General features: G+C 44.5%; 1 protein-coding gene across 1 annotated transcript in view; it reads right to left on the minus strand.

Annotated features, from left to right (window-relative positions):
* Positions 1-18,578, minus strand: part of cmasa (cytidine monophosphate N-acetylneuraminic acid synthetase a) — a 30,318-nt gene extending 11,740 nt beyond the window's left edge. Inside the window, exons 1-4 of the mRNA XM_060902918.1 lie at positions 18,050-18,578; positions 10,856-10,998; positions 6,181-6,336; positions 5,716-5,849 (exon numbers count right to left, since the gene is read on the minus strand). Coding sequence (XP_060758901.1) covers positions 5,716-5,849; positions 6,181-6,336; positions 10,856-10,998; positions 18,050-18,297 — 681 coding nt within the window. The 5' untranslated portion in view covers positions 18,298-18,578. The remainder of the gene's footprint in view (positions 1-5,715; positions 5,850-6,180; positions 6,337-10,855; positions 10,999-18,049) is intronic.
* Positions 18,579-19,368: the final 790 nt, after the last annotated feature.

Below are 19,368 nucleotides of genomic sequence, written 5' to 3' on the forward strand. Positions count from 1 at the left end.
TCTTTTGAAATGTCCATTGCTTTCCTGCGGCATCTGGAGGTGTAAATCTGTTCCAGGGTGGGGAGGGGGCAGCCTATTGTTTTCTTTGCTGCCCTAACGACCCTGTGGAGCACCTTCTTCTCCGAGGATGTGCAGTTGCCGTACCATGCACACGGTCCGTACATGAGCACACTCTCTATGGAGCAGTGATAGAAGGCCTGGAGCAGATTTTGGGGGAGACAGTTCTTTCTGAGGATTCTCAGAAAGTACAGCCTCTGCTGCGCCTTCTTCAGCAGTTCTTTGGTGTTGGCACTCCAGGTTAGGTCGTTCTCCAGTTCAATGCCGAGAAACCTGAACACCGGGACCCTCTCCACACAGGCCCCGCCGATGATGAGTGGCTGGATGTCAGTTTTGTTTTTTCTAAAGTCAATAACCAGCTCCTTTGTTTTGGTGGTGTTGAGGAGCAGATTGTTGACTTTGCACCACTCTGACAGCCGCTCCACCTCGTCCTGTATGCTAGCTCACCCTCCTCGCCCGAGATGAGTCCGACCACGGTCGTGTCATCTGTGAACTTTACAATCTTGTTGCTGAGGTGGGTGGAGACACAGTCATACATGTAGAGGGTGTAAAGGAGTGGGCCAAGTACACAACCCTGTGGCGAGCCGGTGTTCAGGCTGAGAGCAGTGGAGGTGTGGGAACTCAGCCTGGCCCTCTGGGAGCGGCCTAACAGAAAGTCCAATATCCAGCTGCAGTTGAGTGGTGGAAGCTCAAGGTCCGCCAGCTTGGACACCAGTCGTTGTGGGAGGATGGTGGTAAATGCCGAGCTGAAGTCCACAAAGAGCATTCTGACGTAGCTCCCCTGCTGCTCCAAGTGGGTCAGTGCAGCATGAAGTGCTGTGGATACAGCATCCTCCGTGGATCTCTTTGCTTTGTAAGCAAATTGAAGAGCGTCCAGCTCAGCAGGTAGGCAGGCAAGGATATGACTCCGCACCAGTTTCTCAAAGCACTTCATGATGACAGGTGTAAGTGCCACTGGGTGGTAGTCATTCAGGGTGTTGATGTTAGTTTTTTTTGGCAGCGGTACAATGGTTGAGGACTTAAAGCAGGATGGGACAATGGCCTGAGACAGCGACTGGTTAAAAATCCTTGTGAAGACTCCAGCTAATTGATCCGCACAGTCTTTCAGCACCCGTCCTGTCACACCGTCGGGTCCCGCAGCCTTCCTTGGGTTCACCTTCCTCATCACCCGCCTCACCTCACACTCCTCTACCGTGAGTGTGAGGCTGCTGTGAACAGGTGGCTGTGATGGAGCTGCTGTTGGTGTCACCTCAAAGCGGGCAAAGATGATGTTCAGCTCCTCTACCAGAGAAGAGTCTCCCTCCGTGGGCGGGGAGTTGCTGGATCTGTAACTGGTGATGTGCTGGACACCCTGCCACACCTGCCTGGTGCTGTTGCTCCTGAGCTGGTCCTCTATCCTCCTTCTGTATGTTGCCTTGGCCTCACGGATGCCTCTTTTCAGGTTGGCTCTAGCTGCACTGTAGAGTGCCTTATCCCCCGACCTGAAAGCAGTGTTCCTGGCTTTCAACAGGCTCTGGACCTCCTTTGTCATCCAGGGCTTCCTGTTGGGATAAATCCTTATACGTTTGTCCCTGGTGACATTGTCTGTGCAGAACCTGATGTAATCCAGGACTGCTGTAGTGTGGTTCTCCAGGTCCTGGTGAGCAAAAACCTCCCAGTCGGTTCTTTGGAAGCAGTCCTGTAGCTGGTGAGAGGCATCCTCAGGCCATGTGCTAACAGTCCGGGTCGTAATGGGAGCTTGTTTCCGGAGGGGGGTGTATGCAGGGATCAGAAGCAGGGACATGTGATCAGGCTGGCCAAGGTGTGCTAGGGGTTTAGCCCTGTAGGCCTGTCTGATGTTTGTGTACAACTTGTCCAGTGTTTTTTCTCCCCTGGTTGTACACTTTGTGTTGATGGAATTTGGGGAGGACTGCTTTCAGATCAGCATGATTAAAGTCCCTGGAAATGACGTGAGCAGCCTCGGGATACTTGTTCTGTTTGTTGCTGATGGTGTCGTGCAAAAGCCCCAGAGCCGAGCTAGCATTAGCATCTGGTGCTATATACACAGCAGTGAGTAGTACAGCGTTAATCTCACGGGGGAGGTACAAGGGTCTGCATTTGATTGTCATGAACTCCACATCCGGAGAGCAGTGTCTAGCGACTACTGTGGAATTCGTGCACCAGCTGTTGTTTACATAAATGCATAGCCCCCCTCCTCTTTTCTTACCAGAGCTTTCCGACCTGTCTTGCCGGTGTGCTGTGTAGCCTGCTAATTCGATAGCCGTGTCCGGTGTGAGTGGATTCAACCACGTCTCCGTGATCAGCAGAATGCAGCAGCCCCGGATATTAGGACATAGGCTCTCATCAATATCGGCAAATGGAGTGTAAAATTGGTGAACATGATTCAAATAAGAACTTAAAACCTTTTAAAAACACAGAGAGGTTACCGGAGAACAAACAATTGGTCTGTATGGCTTACAGGATTCATTTTAGGGCAAAAACATAATAATAATAATAATAATAGTAATGAGAAGAACAAATAAGCAAGATAAAGGATAAGAAGAAGAACGTAGAAGCACGGAGAACAGGAGGCCCAAGAGAAGGAGAAGAAAAATAACCATATAAATGAATGACATTCAACAGCACAGGGCTCGAAATTAACTTTTTTTCTTTGTGCCCCCCAGTGGTCCCGAATTCTGTGTTGTATTGTCCCGAATGGAAGCAATAGTGTCCCCATTTTTTTCCTCTCTGAAATAACCAGTGGTTAATATTATCATATGAAGTTACTATTATATTTGTAACTATGCGATTTTGAACCCTTTATATCATTTTTACAATAAGTCACAAAACACAAGTGACACATGTCCTATACATCATCTCATCTCATCTCATTATCTGTAGCCGCTTTATCCTGTTCTACAGGGTCGCAGGCAAGCTGGAGCCTATCCCAGCTGACTACGGGCGAAAGGCGGGGTACACCCTGGACAAGTCGCCAGGTCATCACAGGGCTGACACATAGACACAGACAACCATTCACACTCACATTCACACCTACGGTCAATTTACAGTCACCAGTTAACCTAACCTGCATGTCTTTGGACTGTGGGGGAAACCGGAGCACCCGGAGGAAACCCACGCAGACACGGGGAGAACATGCAAACTCCACACAGAAAGGCCCTCGCCGGCCACGGGGCTCGAACCCAGGACCTTCTTGCTGTGAGGCGACAGCACTAACCACTACACCACCGTGCCGCCCCTATACATCATCTACTTCAAAATTACAGTTATTGCATTTTCAGTTTATTAAACTTTGGCGATCTCACTGTATGAATAGATACCCATTTATTTAAAGGGGCCAACTAGCTCATTCAGAAAATGTTTCAACTCACTACATCTGCAGTACACTTTAGTTGAAAATAAGACCCCTTTTATGTTCATTTCATCTACTTGTACCTTGAATATCTGTTGGCATTTATAAGCCCAACTTATCATTTTCACCATTACCGTTATCCATTTTTATGTAATATACCTGTTGCCCCATTCAGAGATGTTTTGAAAGCCATCAGCCATACCATCAATAGATGCAATGCCCTTGAGCAAGGCACCTACCCCAACATTGCTACAGGGACTGTAACACTGTAAAAAACCGTAAAGTCACTTTGGATAAAAGTGTCATATCATAAGTGCAAACAAAGCAATGTAATCCAAGTTTTTTTTTATTGTAACCTTTAGTCATAGAAATCATTTACATTATTTACAGTGCTTGATTTCATTTTCTTTGACCTAGATAAATTTCCCATTCATTTCTATGGAATTATTTGAAAAACTACACACATTTTCAAACATCCGCTGCTCTGGCATGCTTTCACCTAGAGACATGATTCAAACTTTAAAACGTAGAGAAACTTCTCCTCTGTGGATCTGGCATTCAACTTTTTGCTAGGTTCTATACTTTTGGATCAGTCCCGGCTCAAACACCATGTGGGTTCCTGGAGAAATTCCGGCTTTATAATGGGTGTTTATTGCGTTACACACCAATGGAGCTCGTTAAGTTAGAGTGTAGAGAGCTTGGAAAAATAGCTCAAACTTTCTCATTTAAACTGTGTTTTCAGCCCCAATTTTCACTCTACACACACAATTTTCTCAAAAGTAGTAGTCACACTTGTCCTGATTCACACAATGTGTCTACCTACATGATAGGACTTGCAGTTTTTGAATGAGAAGCCTGAAAGTGAGGAGAGGACAGGCGCGCAGCCCCATAGACTGCCATTATAAACGTGGCTGCGCTTTGACTGTTAAATCAGAAAAGCCACTCGTTTTTAACTCGCTCTAGTGACCTCAATTTTTACACTACAGACAAAAAAAGTACATCAGTGTGTTCAGGAGACCCTTGTGGCACTCAATGTGAAATAAGTTTGTGAATATCTCCTTCCGTTTTCGTGTAAACCCCCGTTGTTTGGAGGGAGCGCTCTGACGGAAAGCTGCCCTTTTTGTGTGCCCCTCCCCCACCCGCACGCTGAGCAGAGAGAGACAAAAATACAGTCCAGCTCAGCTCCGGCAACTGTGACTGCTACATGCACTGCATCACTCTCACGATTTCCCCCGGGGGAATTGTCGTCTCTAGATCTATTTTTTTCCATTGTCCCGGGATTGTCCCAGATATGATAATTTTGTGTCCCGATGACATTTTTTATGGTCCCCGGGACATCGGGACACCGTTAGTTTCGAGCGCTGCAACAGCAGCAACATATTTATTTGAAAACCTAAATCTTACCATCACAAAGAGCTCAAATAATTGCTATTTAGCTATTCTGTAGCAACTGTGACAAGCCTATTTATGACAAAGATTTAGAGAGTGGTTATGTAGAATATGTACTTTGTTATTCTTATTCCTCCTGTACTGGAATGGTTAACGTTATGACACTGATAGACCCCATGAAAAAAGTATGCCTTCCCTGTTTCCTGCATATAGCCTACATTGATACAACCAACCTATAAGACAACAGACATTTTTATTCTATCCACATTCACTGGAGATGAGCAATCGCGCGCTCTGATTGGCTACTCTACTACTAGGATATCAGCTCGTATACCGGGAGTAGAGAAAAACAAAATGGCAGAGCGTGTTGCTGAACCAACCGAGGATGAAATAAAAACTCTCCTCAAAAACAAAACCCCAAAAATTGTTTTCAAGTATTTACAAGAAACAGAAATAGCTAAAAGAATATAGGTGTTTTTTCACCTCCAATATTACCTGTTCCACACTCCAGGCCAGTCGGTGGCAGTAATGCACCTTTAAGTTGGTTTGCCAACCACCAAAAAAAACCCTAAAGAATAAGAAGAGACACCTCCCCCCCCCCCAAAAAAAAAGCAACAAAATATGGAATATAAAAGTATTTGATGGTAAGAACATGTTTTTTTTTTTATTATAGCATTTTTCACAAACTGCTACTGTAATTTCGCCGGTTTCTTTACATTCTAAGTGGAAGTTATTTTGTTGGATGTTTTGTATAAAGCTTTTATTTATTGAATTTGCAAAAAATAAAAATGCTCCGTTTCTCAAAATCCAGTGAATGTGGCTAGAATAAAAGAGTTATTCCACTCCAACTCGTCGTACACGGCTTATAGCTCATGGACGACTCGATTTCGTGGAATAACTGTTAAACAGCCATATCCCACCTGCAGGAGTCCTCGGGTTACAAGATCTTTGGTGGCAAAGTAAAAGGATCCATTTTCACAGAGTTCTCCGTCCCAGTCCTGACGACGGGGTCTCCTGGATGGGTCCAGGTTCAAAGCCCTAGTGCTTGTGACCTCTTGAGGAAAGAGAAAACACCGGGCTGCATCACATAAGTTAATACAAGCAGGACTAGGTCAATGAATGTGTTGGAGCTTCGACCTAGGAGAACATCCAATGCACAATTTCCATTTCAATTCCCTAAAAATGCAATGCATACTATTCAATTCAGAAAAAGACCAGTAATTGCTTACTGTCTTTTGGCAATGACCTTGCCAAAAGACAATAAGCAATTTAATTACTGTATGTTCTAATCTGACTGAACTCCAGCTCTGTCGGTCAAAAGAACCTGCTGGAACATAAAGCAATAAAAGCTGACAAAACTTGAATATTTATCCGGTTCTACAAACCTCCTTTTTTTAACTCTTGCCAGCGGAAGTGGTGACGGCGGACGACGGAGAAGACAGATTCGTAGCCTTCTTTGGTCATCATCTTCACAGCCTTTTTCAGGTGTTGCGGGTGAAGGCATGGTGAGGTGGCCTGGATGTTACAGATGACATCCACTTCTGCAGGACACCACCAAAACACAGATTAAACAAGCAACAATGAAAGAAAACACTTACACACTGAGCACATATCAGTATCTCAAACAGAACTCAACTACAAAATATGAATCGTAATTGCAGACTTGTAAGGCGAACCGTTACTCTTAGAGCTGGGACTTTAGATCAGCCAAAACTTAGCCAGACACCAAAAAAAAAAAAATCAACAGGGCAAAGGATTTTGCAAGGGATTAGCAGTCGACTGCCAGGTCGCACCGGTGTGTGTAGCTGTCAATGTTGATTTTAAAAGTAACGAAGTAAATTACAGACAGAAGTGAGTACTTAAGTCTGAGTGAAAAATACTGTAGCGAGCGGTGTGGAAGAAGAGTCTGGAGACAGAAATCTTAGCTTCTCGGTCATTAGCCTCTGCGGCTTGCTCTCGATAGCACTGGCTTGACCGCTTTATTAGCATTCGCTAACACTACTGATGAACGCTACACCGGCTGGAAGGTGTCTTCACTGCTGTGCTGACAGCACTGACTTACAGTTAAGCTTGTGTTGGCCTTTGAGAAGGCCTGGGGTGATAATTTTTGGTCCCTCCCACTAGAACTCAAAATCTGATTGGTTAATTCATCTGTCACTTCCTACACAAACATGCATTGCCATGGCCTTCTGTCCTGGCAGTGAAGTCCTAACCAGTGAGTGAGCCAGCTCTAAACTCTTCTCAGCTTAGAGACAACAAACAAAAAAAATCTCATTGGATAACTCAATTTTAACGTTTTCAGGACAGTAACCCTTTCGTTTCTGAAGCAAGTTTGATAGAAAATGAGGCCGAATTAGAAGAGAATAATTATAATGAAATTATAAAAGAATGAAAGCAATTAAAGAATGAGATTAAATATAACATTTGAAATGCTGATATGTTTGGGCCTCTCTGAAGGCCTCGACAGTTCCCTTCTGGCATGTAGTGAACGTCTCCCAATGACTCCATTTAAAGGTCATGGGCCACATTATACAGTCTAATGTCACATGAACTGGACCAAAAAAAAAAAAAAGCTTCATTGACCAATAACTCATCAATAACTCCTCGTAAAGAGTGTGTTTATCTGAAAGGTATATTCTAAATAAAGAAAATTGACAATAGATATTACCTTAAAAAACACACACAGAGATGAACACACTGAAATTCATTTTAACAAAAAAAACCCAGAAAAAATACACATCCCAAATTATGGTTTTATCATACAGTAAAGATGAAAGTGGAGCAAAGAAAAAAAATCCTGAACTTTTAAAAGTCAAACTAAGATGGTGGGGCCAACGTCCCCCGAAAAAATTTTAATAACATAGCACGCAAAACCCTGCATTCTAGTGCATTTTAGTACTTATTTTCACTAAAACAAGTTATAACTTTTAAGCCTTTTTATTTCATGTACATTAATGATTAACATGTCAAAAATGCCTAATTTAATTCCCCTAGTTAATGAGTAATTTTCAGGAGTGCGTTTAGAAAACGCGGTGATTTTCCTGCTACACAGTTCATTACTTTGAAAAAAATCAGACAGTTGAAGGTAAACTCAGCAAAATCCCAAAACAGTCCTGTTAAAAAGTAAAGGTCTGTCAGAGTTTCTAAAGCTTTCAGGTTTCAATGTCGGGGACGTTGAGCCTCGTTTATCAATCTTTTAGTAGAGTTGTGCGTTTGCAGAAGCTAAAGTGAACTAAACATTTCCAATTCAGATTTATGCGAGTTGAAGCCAATTGTTTACATTAGTTCGTATTGTCTGTAAATTTAAAGGGGTACCGAATATAATATATACAGTTGCTGATGTGACAAAGTAACGTATTCTTAAGTATTCTATCAAATTTATATACTAGAAAACAACGAAATATCTTGGTAATTGTAAATATAATACTTTATACGCTAAACCGCACAAGAGTCGCCATTTTTAAAAGACCGTGACGTCAGCGCTACCCACTGCACTAGCAGAACTCTCCGAAATAGAGGAGAAAAGCGTGTAATCATGGCGTCGGGCGCATCAAGTGAAAGCGACAGCTCTGTCGAATCATACGAAGAGATCCCGCAAGACACACTGCAAGCAGGCTATGGCTTAGAAGGGTACCAGTTTGAACCTAGGAGAGGTACTATGTAGTGGAAGTTCATTATGTCTAACTATTAAAGCTATTTTAAGTTCGTTTCTTAAGACAAGGATTTTTTAAGATGTTACCTTGTTGACAGTTTCGGCGAGAATCTTCCGCCTTCTTCAAAACAGTCACCAGATGTCGAGTGGTGACGTGCCTTATCAGCTGATGTTACGCTACGGAGGCGTGAACGTCCTGCCCAATTTGACAGGTAGTTCACGCCTCCTGCTGTCAGGTCGCTCCCCCAGGACACATCTGGTGACTGTTTTGAAGAAGGCAGAAGATTCTCGCCAAAACTGTCAACAAGGTAACATCTTAAAAAAATCCTTGTCTTAAGAAACGAACTTAAAATAGCTAGGGGAGGTACTCTCGACTCCGGTGATGAAATAAGAGAAGAAAGCTCGGATGACGGCGAGGATGAGACCGATGCTGACCATGGGCATGGCGAGCGTGGGGCAGAGCGTCTGCGTGCAGGCGACACGGCGTGGTGCTCGTGCGGAAAATGTAATGTGGAGTTGCTCACGAGTCCAGCAGAATTTATTTGCTGCGATGAGATAGGCGCCACCCGTGGACTTGCGAAATCGTCGCAAGAGGCAGAAACAGGTATTTCACACGTGCTATTCCCAACCTCAATGAGCCAACACAACTGGGCACATACATACGTCATGAGTGTTACACAGAGAAAATGAACGTGCATTCTGATTGGATAAAATTAATATCATGGCGGGCTGTTCAAACTGCGGAAATAGTTTGCTCGAGCTACTTTCAAAACACTATAACTTTCCAACCTTAGAACAAAAAACTTTTTTAAGTCTTGAATAAGGTTTGTTAATGTGTGTTTTATTGTTATATTTACTCTATATATTGCCCTCTGTTCCCCTTTAAACACACCAATGAATACCAAATTTCTCATGTAAATCAGGGGCGTAGCTAGGATTTTTCGGGGGGGGGGGGGTCCACACACTGACCGGCAGCCTGAGTACATCATGTACCAAAAAATAATTACCATTGCTAGTTTTAGGCAGCTTAGAAACCGGCTCTTCCATTATTGCTGTTTCTTCCACGTTTTCTTGATGTTGTGTTCTAGAAACGGCACTAAAACTTAGCTTCGAACCCACAAAATGCAACTTTGATGGAAAAAAAATATATATATAATAAATTGCTTACCTCTCTTCACGTCGAAAGAAGGAGGAAAGTTTTGCTTGTTTTGACATGGTGAATTATTAACACGAGGAAATACTTGTAATTCGCAACTAAAAAGCCTGCAGCTACACTGGCAGCTTGAACATGCTTTCTAGTGCGGTTGTGTTGCACAGAACGGTGTCAGTCCTGCGCGCCTTAGCACGTGCACCTGAAGGCACGCCTTGGGCGCGTGCGCCTAACGAGCTCCGGCACGCGCGCCGTTAACAAAGAACACCTGTCTTTAATCAATGAACTATGTTTGGGCTATTTAAGGACTGCGCCCAGGCAAGGATGATGCGAAGTATTACGCCGCGTCTAGGAACGCGAAAAATCTGAAAAATACATTTCTCCATTCGGAAAACCGGAGATTTTCAAGAGTTTTGTCAAATATCTGGATTTCCGGGTAAATCCGGAAGACTTTCATCTATACTACAGCATAAGTATTCACTCCCCTTGAAATTTTCCATGGTTTATTTTTCTGGAGCTGAAATGGATTCAATTAAGATAATACAGGAAACGCACTTAATTCAGAAATTTACTTAATTATGATTATACACACTCATGTGATTTTTGAGCATCTCATTCCAGATTTAGTCACTTATAATAGCCTACACTCTTCTCTTCTGGAAAGGCTTTCCACTAGATTTTGGGGCGTGGCTGTGGGGATTTGTGATCATTCAGCTACAAGAGGATTAGTGAGATCAGGTACTGATGTAGAGTGAGAAGGTCTGGGGTGCAGTCGGTGTTCCAGTTCATCCCAAAGGTGTTCAGTGGGGTGGTGGTCAGGGATCTGTGCAGGACACTCAAGGTTTTCCACTTTTTGCACAGGGGCATTGTGATGCTGGAGCAGGTTTGGGCCTCTTTTTTCCAGTGAAGGGAAATTGTAAAGCGACAGCATACAAAGACATTTTATACAATTGTGTGCTTCTAACTTTGCGGAAACGGTTTGGGGAAGAACCTCAGATGGCCATATAGTGCAGTAGTAGCTGCGTTTTTCTGCTCCGTTTTGCCTCGGAATAACAGAGAATTTCCCTCAAGCTTTTGATTGAATTAAGATCCACAAGTTGATTTTTTTTAATTTAAAAACAAAATTCTAAATTAATTTGCTAAAAAAAAAAAATTAGAAGCTTTAATTTTGTACTTTATATCATGCCTTCCTTGTCTCTCTGGACCCGTACATGTAAATCTACTGTACAGAAGAGCACAGAGAATGAGATGATCTTGCCTGGGTTAAGTCGGGAAAACTCTTGTAGGGTTTCAAGTGATGTTGAGGTGTCTTTGGAAACTTCTGGACTCCTTCTGTGTACCTGAGCTCCCCAGTTTTTTGCCACCCTCTCGATCTCGTCATGGTCCGTGGACACCCACACACTGTCAAAACAGAACAGAACAAAAGAGCTCTAACACAACATGGCAGAACAAGACAGGACAGGACAGTGAGACAGGGCAGCGAGACGAGACGAGACAGGGCAGGGCAGCGAAACAAGACAGGACAGGGCAGCGAGACAGGGCAGTACAGGGCAGCGAGACGAGACAGGGAAGCGAGACGAGACGAGACAGGGCAGAACAGGGCAGTGAAACAAGACAAGGCAGGACAGGACAGGGCAGCGACACGAGACGAGACAGGGCAGAACAGGGCAACGAGACGAGACAGGGCAGGACGGCAGCGAGACAAGGTGGGGCAGGACAGGGTAACAAGATGAGACAGGGCAACGAGACGAGACAGGACAGGGCAACGAGACAAGACGAGACAGGACAGGGCGACGAGACAGGACAGGGCGACGAGACAGGACAGGGCGACGAGATGAGGCAGGACAGGGTGACGAGACAGGACAGGGCAACGAGACAGGAAAACGAGACAGGACAGGGCAGCGAGACAGGACAGGGAGACGAGACAGGACAGGACAGTGAGACAGGCGGGGCTCCCGCTGGTTCTCATCATGCTTGTCACTGACGAACATAATCCATCAGTGATGAAGAGAAAATTAATAGCAGTCATCACAGTGGCAAATGTATTTGTCATAGGGGTCGACCGATAATCGGCCTGGCCGATACTCTGCATTTTTAGGGTTATCGGTATCGGCCATAATTTCCACCGATATGCTGATAACATGCCTTTTTGCAGCCATTTCGTTCCTAACGCGACTGTCACTGCACGTCCTTTCCTGCACTTGCCTCTCTGAGTTCAAGAACACGGTCCTGCCCACCACAACATCTGATTTGTTGTGAACTGTTTCAAGGCAGCCGTACGGGCACTTGGGCAGAAGCGGCACAAGGGATACAGCCAATCAACACGCGTAGCTAACCGCTGTGAACTGTTTCAAGGCGGCCATATGGGCACTCGGGCAGAAGCAGATCCCACTTCAAGGTAAGGACGCGCTGCTTTTGCCGCAATAAGTCACAAACACACAAGTTGCAAAAGCACATCATTATATGTTTACATTCTTCATCTACTACTCGTTAAAATTGTCCATTTGCATCTGTGTAGCCAGGCAAACTTAGCTTACGGAAGGAAGCACCTGAATTAGCCTACAACCAACTAGTCTCACTGAAACTACATGTAATGTTGTCCATAGTAAGCAGTCCCCAGCATAACGTAGGCTGCAGTCATTTTTAAATCCCCGTCTGGAAACGTTGTGAACGTGTCAGTAGTTCTACTCGAACAGTAGAATGACAGCCATACAGAGAGGTGGTCAAGGGAAGACGAAATAAAACGTAGTGTTTGTGTTCTGTAGGCTAGCGCAAGCCTACTGGCTATTTGTTATGGTGATGAGTAAACTTCATGACGTGACTCGTGCTCAGAATGCGCATTGCACTTGTATATGTTGGGTAACTTTATAAAGCGCTATTTGAACATTTAAACAAGCCAGGTGTGATATGGTGCTAATAGGCTATGTAATTAATACTGTAGGGAGTTTGTCAGGACACTTGTTGTGGGCTCAGTAATTAATTGTGTCGTGGATGCACACTTGCTTGGATAAACGCTAATGAACGAAATACATCAATTAAACTCTTGACTTAAATGTTCTTATGCTACTTCACATTGCGCTGTAATGTACTCCACTAGTAATTCTTGCGCAAGTGATTCTCCTCGCTAGCACTTCTGATTCGGAAAGCGATATAGACCCCTTGCACTGATGTCACCCGAAACCGGAAGTAAACAAACCCTGCGCCATATTGGAAGACCAACAAACTCGTGATTAGGGGGAAATAACGGCAGCGCGCGGTATGTGAACCCACGAGGCACTTGATTCATCAGAAACCTACAATGGTAAACTTTTGTGCTGTGTTAGGGTGTTCCAACAAAGCTGATGGGAAAGGTGAAAAGAAGTCTTTCTTCAGAATACCAGCTGTGATTGAGACACAAGGGGAGCAAACCAAGGAGCTTTCTGCCAGGAGACAGAGAGAGGATTTAGCTGCTTTATGCAGAGCGGATCTGAATACTTCAAGTCTACAGCAGTACAGAATATGTTCAGACCATTTTGTTACTGGTAAGTCACTAGGCTAGAGTGTTGGAGAACATTTTTTTAAATGTTTACTGAATAAAAACATCCTTAATTTTATCACATTTATGTTATATATTTCATTTCTTTCTTTTGTTTTAAATTTTCCTCCCTCCATCCCTCTTTGGATTTTAAATATAGTTTTTCCCCATGTCCGAATAATTCAAAGATCCTTATGTTTCCATTCTCCCTTGCCCCGAGTCTTATCATATGGGTCAATCACAGCCAGTTTCTCCACATACCGTGCCCTTTCTGCAGCTGATAATGTACTCACATAACCAGAATTATCAGCTATCGTGTCACTTTACTCTCGCGCGTACTTTGTTTTATATTGTGAGTATGTAGTATGTATGTACTTGGTGTTCCAATATGGCGCCCTAACAAAATCTCGCGGTCCGGTGACGTCACGCGGTAGCCCTCTATAGGGAGTGATAGCCTACTTTGTTTGATTTTACTTTTTAAAAAAATGCTGCAGGCAGCTCCCCACACTTGATTTGTTATTTAAAAACTACTTGAAGTTGGTAAGTCTTACTTAGTTCTTAGTGTAAAAGAATCCAGAGTGTATTTTCATTTATTTTCCACTGAAAATGGTGAGCTGTAATATAGTAGGGAGTGATTTATTTTTTTATTGGTGAATATTTTATTTCTCATTTTATTCTAACTGGCACGGTGGTGTAGTGGTTAGCGCTGTCGCGTCACAGCAAGAAGGTCCGGGTTCGAGCCCCGTGGCCGGCGAGGGCCTTTCTGTGCGGAGTTTGCATGTTCTCCCCGTGTCCGCGTGGGTTTCCTCCGGGTGCTCCGGTTTCCCCCACAGTCCAAAGACATGCAGGTTAGGTTAACTGTTGACTCTAAATTGAGCGTAGGTGTGAATGTGAGTGTGAATGGTTGTCTGTGTCTATGTGTCAGCCCTGTGATGACCTGGCGACTTGTCCAGGGTGTACCCCGCCTTTCACCCGTAGTCAGCTGGGATAGGCTCCAGCTTGCCTGCAACCCTGTAGAACAGGATAAAGCAGCTAGAGATAATGAGATGAGATGAGATTTTATTCTAACTAATGTTTGACTTTATTGTACAAATGCTGCTGGCATCTCCCTGCACAAAATTTCATGTTCAATTTTACAATTAAACATACATTTCATGGATATGAAGGTCTGTGTCAGTGTGTGCTATGTTTAATTTCATGTGAATTATAATGTTTACATTTATCGGTTGCACATATCGGTTATCGGCATCCCAATTCCATAATAATCGGTATCAGTATCGGCTCTGAAAAAAAAACATATCGGTCGATCCCTAATTTGTCATCTTTATCTTAAGTCATCTTTCTAGAAATCCCTCCACAAATCCCTCCGTTTGCCGAAATCCAACCCCAGTGAAGAGACGGCCGGAAGCCAGAGTCCAAACAATGAGCATGTGCTTGTGACAAATAAAAATCCACTACACATAATGATCAAATGAGCACCGAGCTTTTGACCAATTGCAGTGCGTCTTAATCGGCCTGGTGTGGTGGTATAATTATCTCTGTGTGAACCAAACACTGGCACAGTTTAAAACTGGCAAAGTTTTTTTGAGCAAGCTTCTTCAAGCATTGAAGATGATTTAAGGGCTGAAACAGCCAGGGGGGAGGCACACTCAGAGCCCCAACCGTCCCCGAGTACATCGGCCAGTGTCAATAATACAGGGGTCAATTAAAAAAAACGCCAAAGTGAAAGTGCTGTCAGCTGGCAAGCGACTGAAGGGAACCATGTTTCGGGCGGCGTGATGTATCGAGTCCCAGTGGCAAACGCTATGGCATTGTTAGGCCCCATCACTCGGGGCTATAGCCCCCCCCGGGTATTTTCACCCTCAGAAAAATTAAGCGATTAATAGAAAACAACGGACTTGGATGTCATCTTGGATTTTGAATGCTGTAATATAAAATGTAGCTTAGAGTTTGTGTCTTTGTGGTCCTAAATGAGAGACATGGGTGAGAAATGAGATATTTATTAAACTGATGATAAATTTTCCTAGAGATATCTAATAGTTAATTGACACATGCTTCAGTTTCCTGAAACATTACAGGTGTTGATAATGATGATGTTCATCCTTCAGGATCAAAGATGACCATGGCTTCAATTTGGTGGGTGGTGGTTATGGGTCCGGAAGTGATGAGGCCAATCCGAGTTTTGAAGGTACACCCACATGCCAGACACGCGTGGGTAGGTGCTGTAGTAGAGTGCATACGTTCCACATGCCAATGTTGAGTACCTTCACTATCTTATTTATTTTCTTATTTGTTGTATTTCAACCACTGAGTGGGATCCCCGCCAGCTGCGGTGTGCTGGCCAGGGTGAGGTGAAGCAGGCTGTTTGGGGCATCTTTTCTAGCCCCTTCCTCCATGGAGGTGAGCAGGGCAAATCCTAAACAGGGCTGCTCAGACACCCAGGGGTCTGGCGAACTCTCCTCCTGCTTCATTCCAGCAGAGAGCGACCCTATGCCCTGGGCCGCCTGTGTGCAGGTTCGCGGCTACAGCTTCCAGTGTTTGCACACCTGCTGCTTCACCACTTGCCCATCGCCACAGGACTTGAATTTGAAGTCATGACTTGTGTGTGACTTGGATTAGAGCGAGGGAGAGTTGTCCAGCCATCAGCCTCACTCTCTCATCCTGACCCAACTGGGTCCAGGGGCAAGACAGAATCAGGATGGCTGGAGCTAGGTCAGGATGCAGTGGATGGCCAACAGTGTTCTAGGTGTTGCACTGTGCCCTGATCGTGCTCCACAAACACTTTGCTGGATCCACCTTCCTGTCCATTGAATCACCAGGTTGTGGTCTCCTCCACGCAGTCTGCCGAGTCCAGTTTTCAGTCGTAACCCTGACCGGGGGAGCAAGGGGTTGCTACAGCCTGCTCAAAGCACCACCCCAGGCTAGTGGAGAGAAGGAGACGCCTTACTACTCCATTGCATGGCGGTCAAGGACGGCACATGTCCACTGCCCTAATACAGATTCTACACTGCATTCTGTAACACTCTTCCACTATATTCCGTAACACACTGTGCACTATATCACTATATTTCACACATTGTATAGGTCGACCAAGAAAAAGCTCTCCTCTATTTAATGAGCTGACAGAAGTGTATAGTTGCCACCTCACAGATCCAGTGTCCCTGATTTGTTGTTAATAATAATAATAATAATAATAATAATAATAAGAGACAGAAACTGAAGTGAACTACATAAACTTTAAAAGAACAGTACAAAAATCAGTAATAAAGAGGTCATAACCTTTGAATGTGTGTGGGGGATAATATCTTGTAAAGTTAGATATAATCTCCCCAACCTATCGCTGCCAATCTCCCTTAAAAAATACAAGCCCCAGGAAAACTGGCCTGAACCCGTGGACTTTTCAAAAGTTAGAAAACACCCCTGGGCTAACATATGATGTAAAACGCCGTATCAGTCTGTGTTCAGTTTGTAAATCGAGGGGAAATTCGGACTCCTTCACTGTTGTTTGTTCCAAGATTTGTCTTGACTCTGTTCAACTGTAAATCAAGTTTTGTGTTAAAGTAAAGGCTAAAGGGAGTCCGAATACCTCTTTTAAATAATTCCATGCTAAAATAACCTTCAGTAATCCCAAAATAAAGAGGTTTATTTTAGCTTGATGGTGCACAGGCTGCCCAAAATCAAGTCTTTCTTATTAGAGGCTGGAGTGGAGCACAAATTTAATATGTAATGGAGAGGCCTAGCTGTATCTGTACAAATATTTTAATTGTGCCAGTTTGGTTGGTATAAACCTAGATTAAGTCCATTTCGATAAGTCGGTAACTAAGCGACTTATCGAAATGGACTTACTAGGAAAAAGTGAAGAATACTTCTTTGACTTTATTTTTTGAGGAAAAAAGTGGAGAATATTTTTCAGAACCCAGAGGGAACCATGGACAGGACGGTGAGACAGGGCAGCGAGACAAAACAGGGCAGCAAGACAAGGCAGGGCAGGACAGCGCAGCGAGACGAGACAAGACAGGGCAGTGAGACAGGGCAGTGAGACAAGGCAGGGCAGGACAGGACAGCAAGACAAGGCAGGGCAGCAAGGCAGGGCAGGAAAGGGCAGCGAGACAAGACGAGGCAGCGAGACAAGACGAGGCAGCAAGGCAGGGCAGCGAGACAAGACAAGGCAGGGCAGCGAGACAAGACAGCTAGACAGGACAGGACAGTGAGACAAGACAGCTAGACAGGACAGGACAGTGAGACAAGACAGCGAGACAGGACAGGACAGTGAGACAAGACAGCGAGACAGGACAGGACAGTGAGACAAGACAGCGAGACAGGACAGGACAGTGAGACAAGACAGCGAGACAGGACAGGACAGTGAGACAAGACAGCGAGACAGGACAGGACAGTGAGACAAGACAGCTAGACAGGACAGCTAGACAGGACAGGACAGTGAGACAAGACAGCTAGACAGGACAGCGAGACAGGACAGGACAGTGAGACAAGACAGCGAGACAGGACAGGACAGTGAGACAAGACAGCGAGACAGGACAGGACAGTAGGACAGGACAGTGAGACAAGACAGCGAGACAGGACAGGACAGTGAGACAAGACAGCTAGACAGGACAGCTAGACAGGACAGGACAGTGAGACAAGACAGCTAGACAGGACAGGACAGTGAGACAAGACAGCGAGACAGGACAGGACAGTGAGACAAGACAGCGAGACAGGACAGGACAGTGAGACAAGACAGCTAGACAGGACAGCTAGACAGGACAGGACAGTGAGACAAGACAGCTAGACAGGACAGCTAGACAGGACAGGACAGTGAGACAAGACAGCTAGACAGGACAGGACAGTGAGACAAGACAGCTAGACAGGACAGGACAGTGAGACAAGACGGCGAGACAGGACAGACAGAGTGAAAGCTGGCTGATGCGTTCACACAGTTACCTGTCAAACACTTCAGAGTCTAAAGCAGCCCGTAACACCCAGCCAATGAGCGGAACTCCAGCCAGCAGCTTGATGTTCTTCAGGGGGATTCCTTTACTGCCTCCCCGGGCCAGGATCACAGCAGCTATATGTCTCTTCTTCTTGGATCGGCCGCGTTTATTTGAGTGATGGTCATTGTTTTCGTACAGATCCCCTGCTGCGCGTTTCCTCGGCGAGTCGGCCATTACCCTCCCCTTTCTCTTTCTCATTCTCTCTCTCTCTACACACACCGCAGTGCGCCACACAGCAAGCGATCACTCAGCGCTCTGTTACTGATAAGATCCTTCAAAATTTGTTGCGAATCCGGTTATTTTCAAAAACATCTTCTGCAAAAGAAAGTCATGCCGATCTAGACCGGAACAGCACTGCAGCGTCACTCACAACAGAAAGGGGGCGTGTTCGGTCATCACCCATCACGGACATTCCGGCAAGCTTGTGAAGGTATAGGTCCCACCCCCAAATGTGTCCGAGTGAAACAAGCAGCAGCTGGTTAGTCCGCTGCAAGACCGTAAATATATCTCCAGTGTTTGCATATGGACAGAGATTAGTGATGGGAATTTCGGCTCTTTTGGCTCTTCTTACTATAAGGAGCCGGCTCTTTCGGCTCCCAAGATTTTATTTTTGATTTAATTGCTGCAATTAACTAGTTAATTAATTACATTATTATTTATATTTTATCAATAGGATGTTTCCCATTTTATTTTTTAGTTTTTGTAGCCATTGTAAAGCTTTGTAAAGTATAGCAGTGTAACAATGTTCTAGCTATAGAAATAAAACTTACTTACCAATTAATAAATTATTTTCTCACAAACATAATGCAAAACTGTGTTATATTACCAATATAAAATACACAGAAGACATCCTTTATGGCTTTATTTCACACTTGGCCTTGAACAAAATGCCACAAAATAAAAAAAAATTAAAAAAAAAAAAAAAGGGCTGAGTGGCACCTTGAGCGCATGTAAAAAGAGAAAAAAGTGCCGCACTCTGCTCCACCAGTAATGAGAAGCCCCTGGAACAGCAAATATGCTCCTGTTAATAATGACTGCTGTCTCGTTGTATACCGCAGATTAATCTGGCCATGCCAAGGCGGTTGCTGACCGAACCTGTCAATTTATGAGCGACAATTTATATCATGAGCTTTAGGAATTCACGGCAACAAAACAATGATCATGGTTGTCAAATAGACAATCATCCTTCCGCTGAGCTGAACTCTGTCTGTCTCTCTCTCTCTCTGAGGCACCTAAGGACAAAAAACTAATTCGGCTCCCACCGAAGAG

Source organism: Neoarius graeffei, chromosome 21, assembly GCF_027579695.1.
Source record: "Neoarius graeffei isolate fNeoGra1 chromosome 21, fNeoGra1.pri, whole genome shotgun sequence".
Taxonomy (NCBI): domain Eukaryota; kingdom Metazoa; phylum Chordata; class Actinopteri; order Siluriformes; family Ariidae; genus Neoarius; species Neoarius graeffei.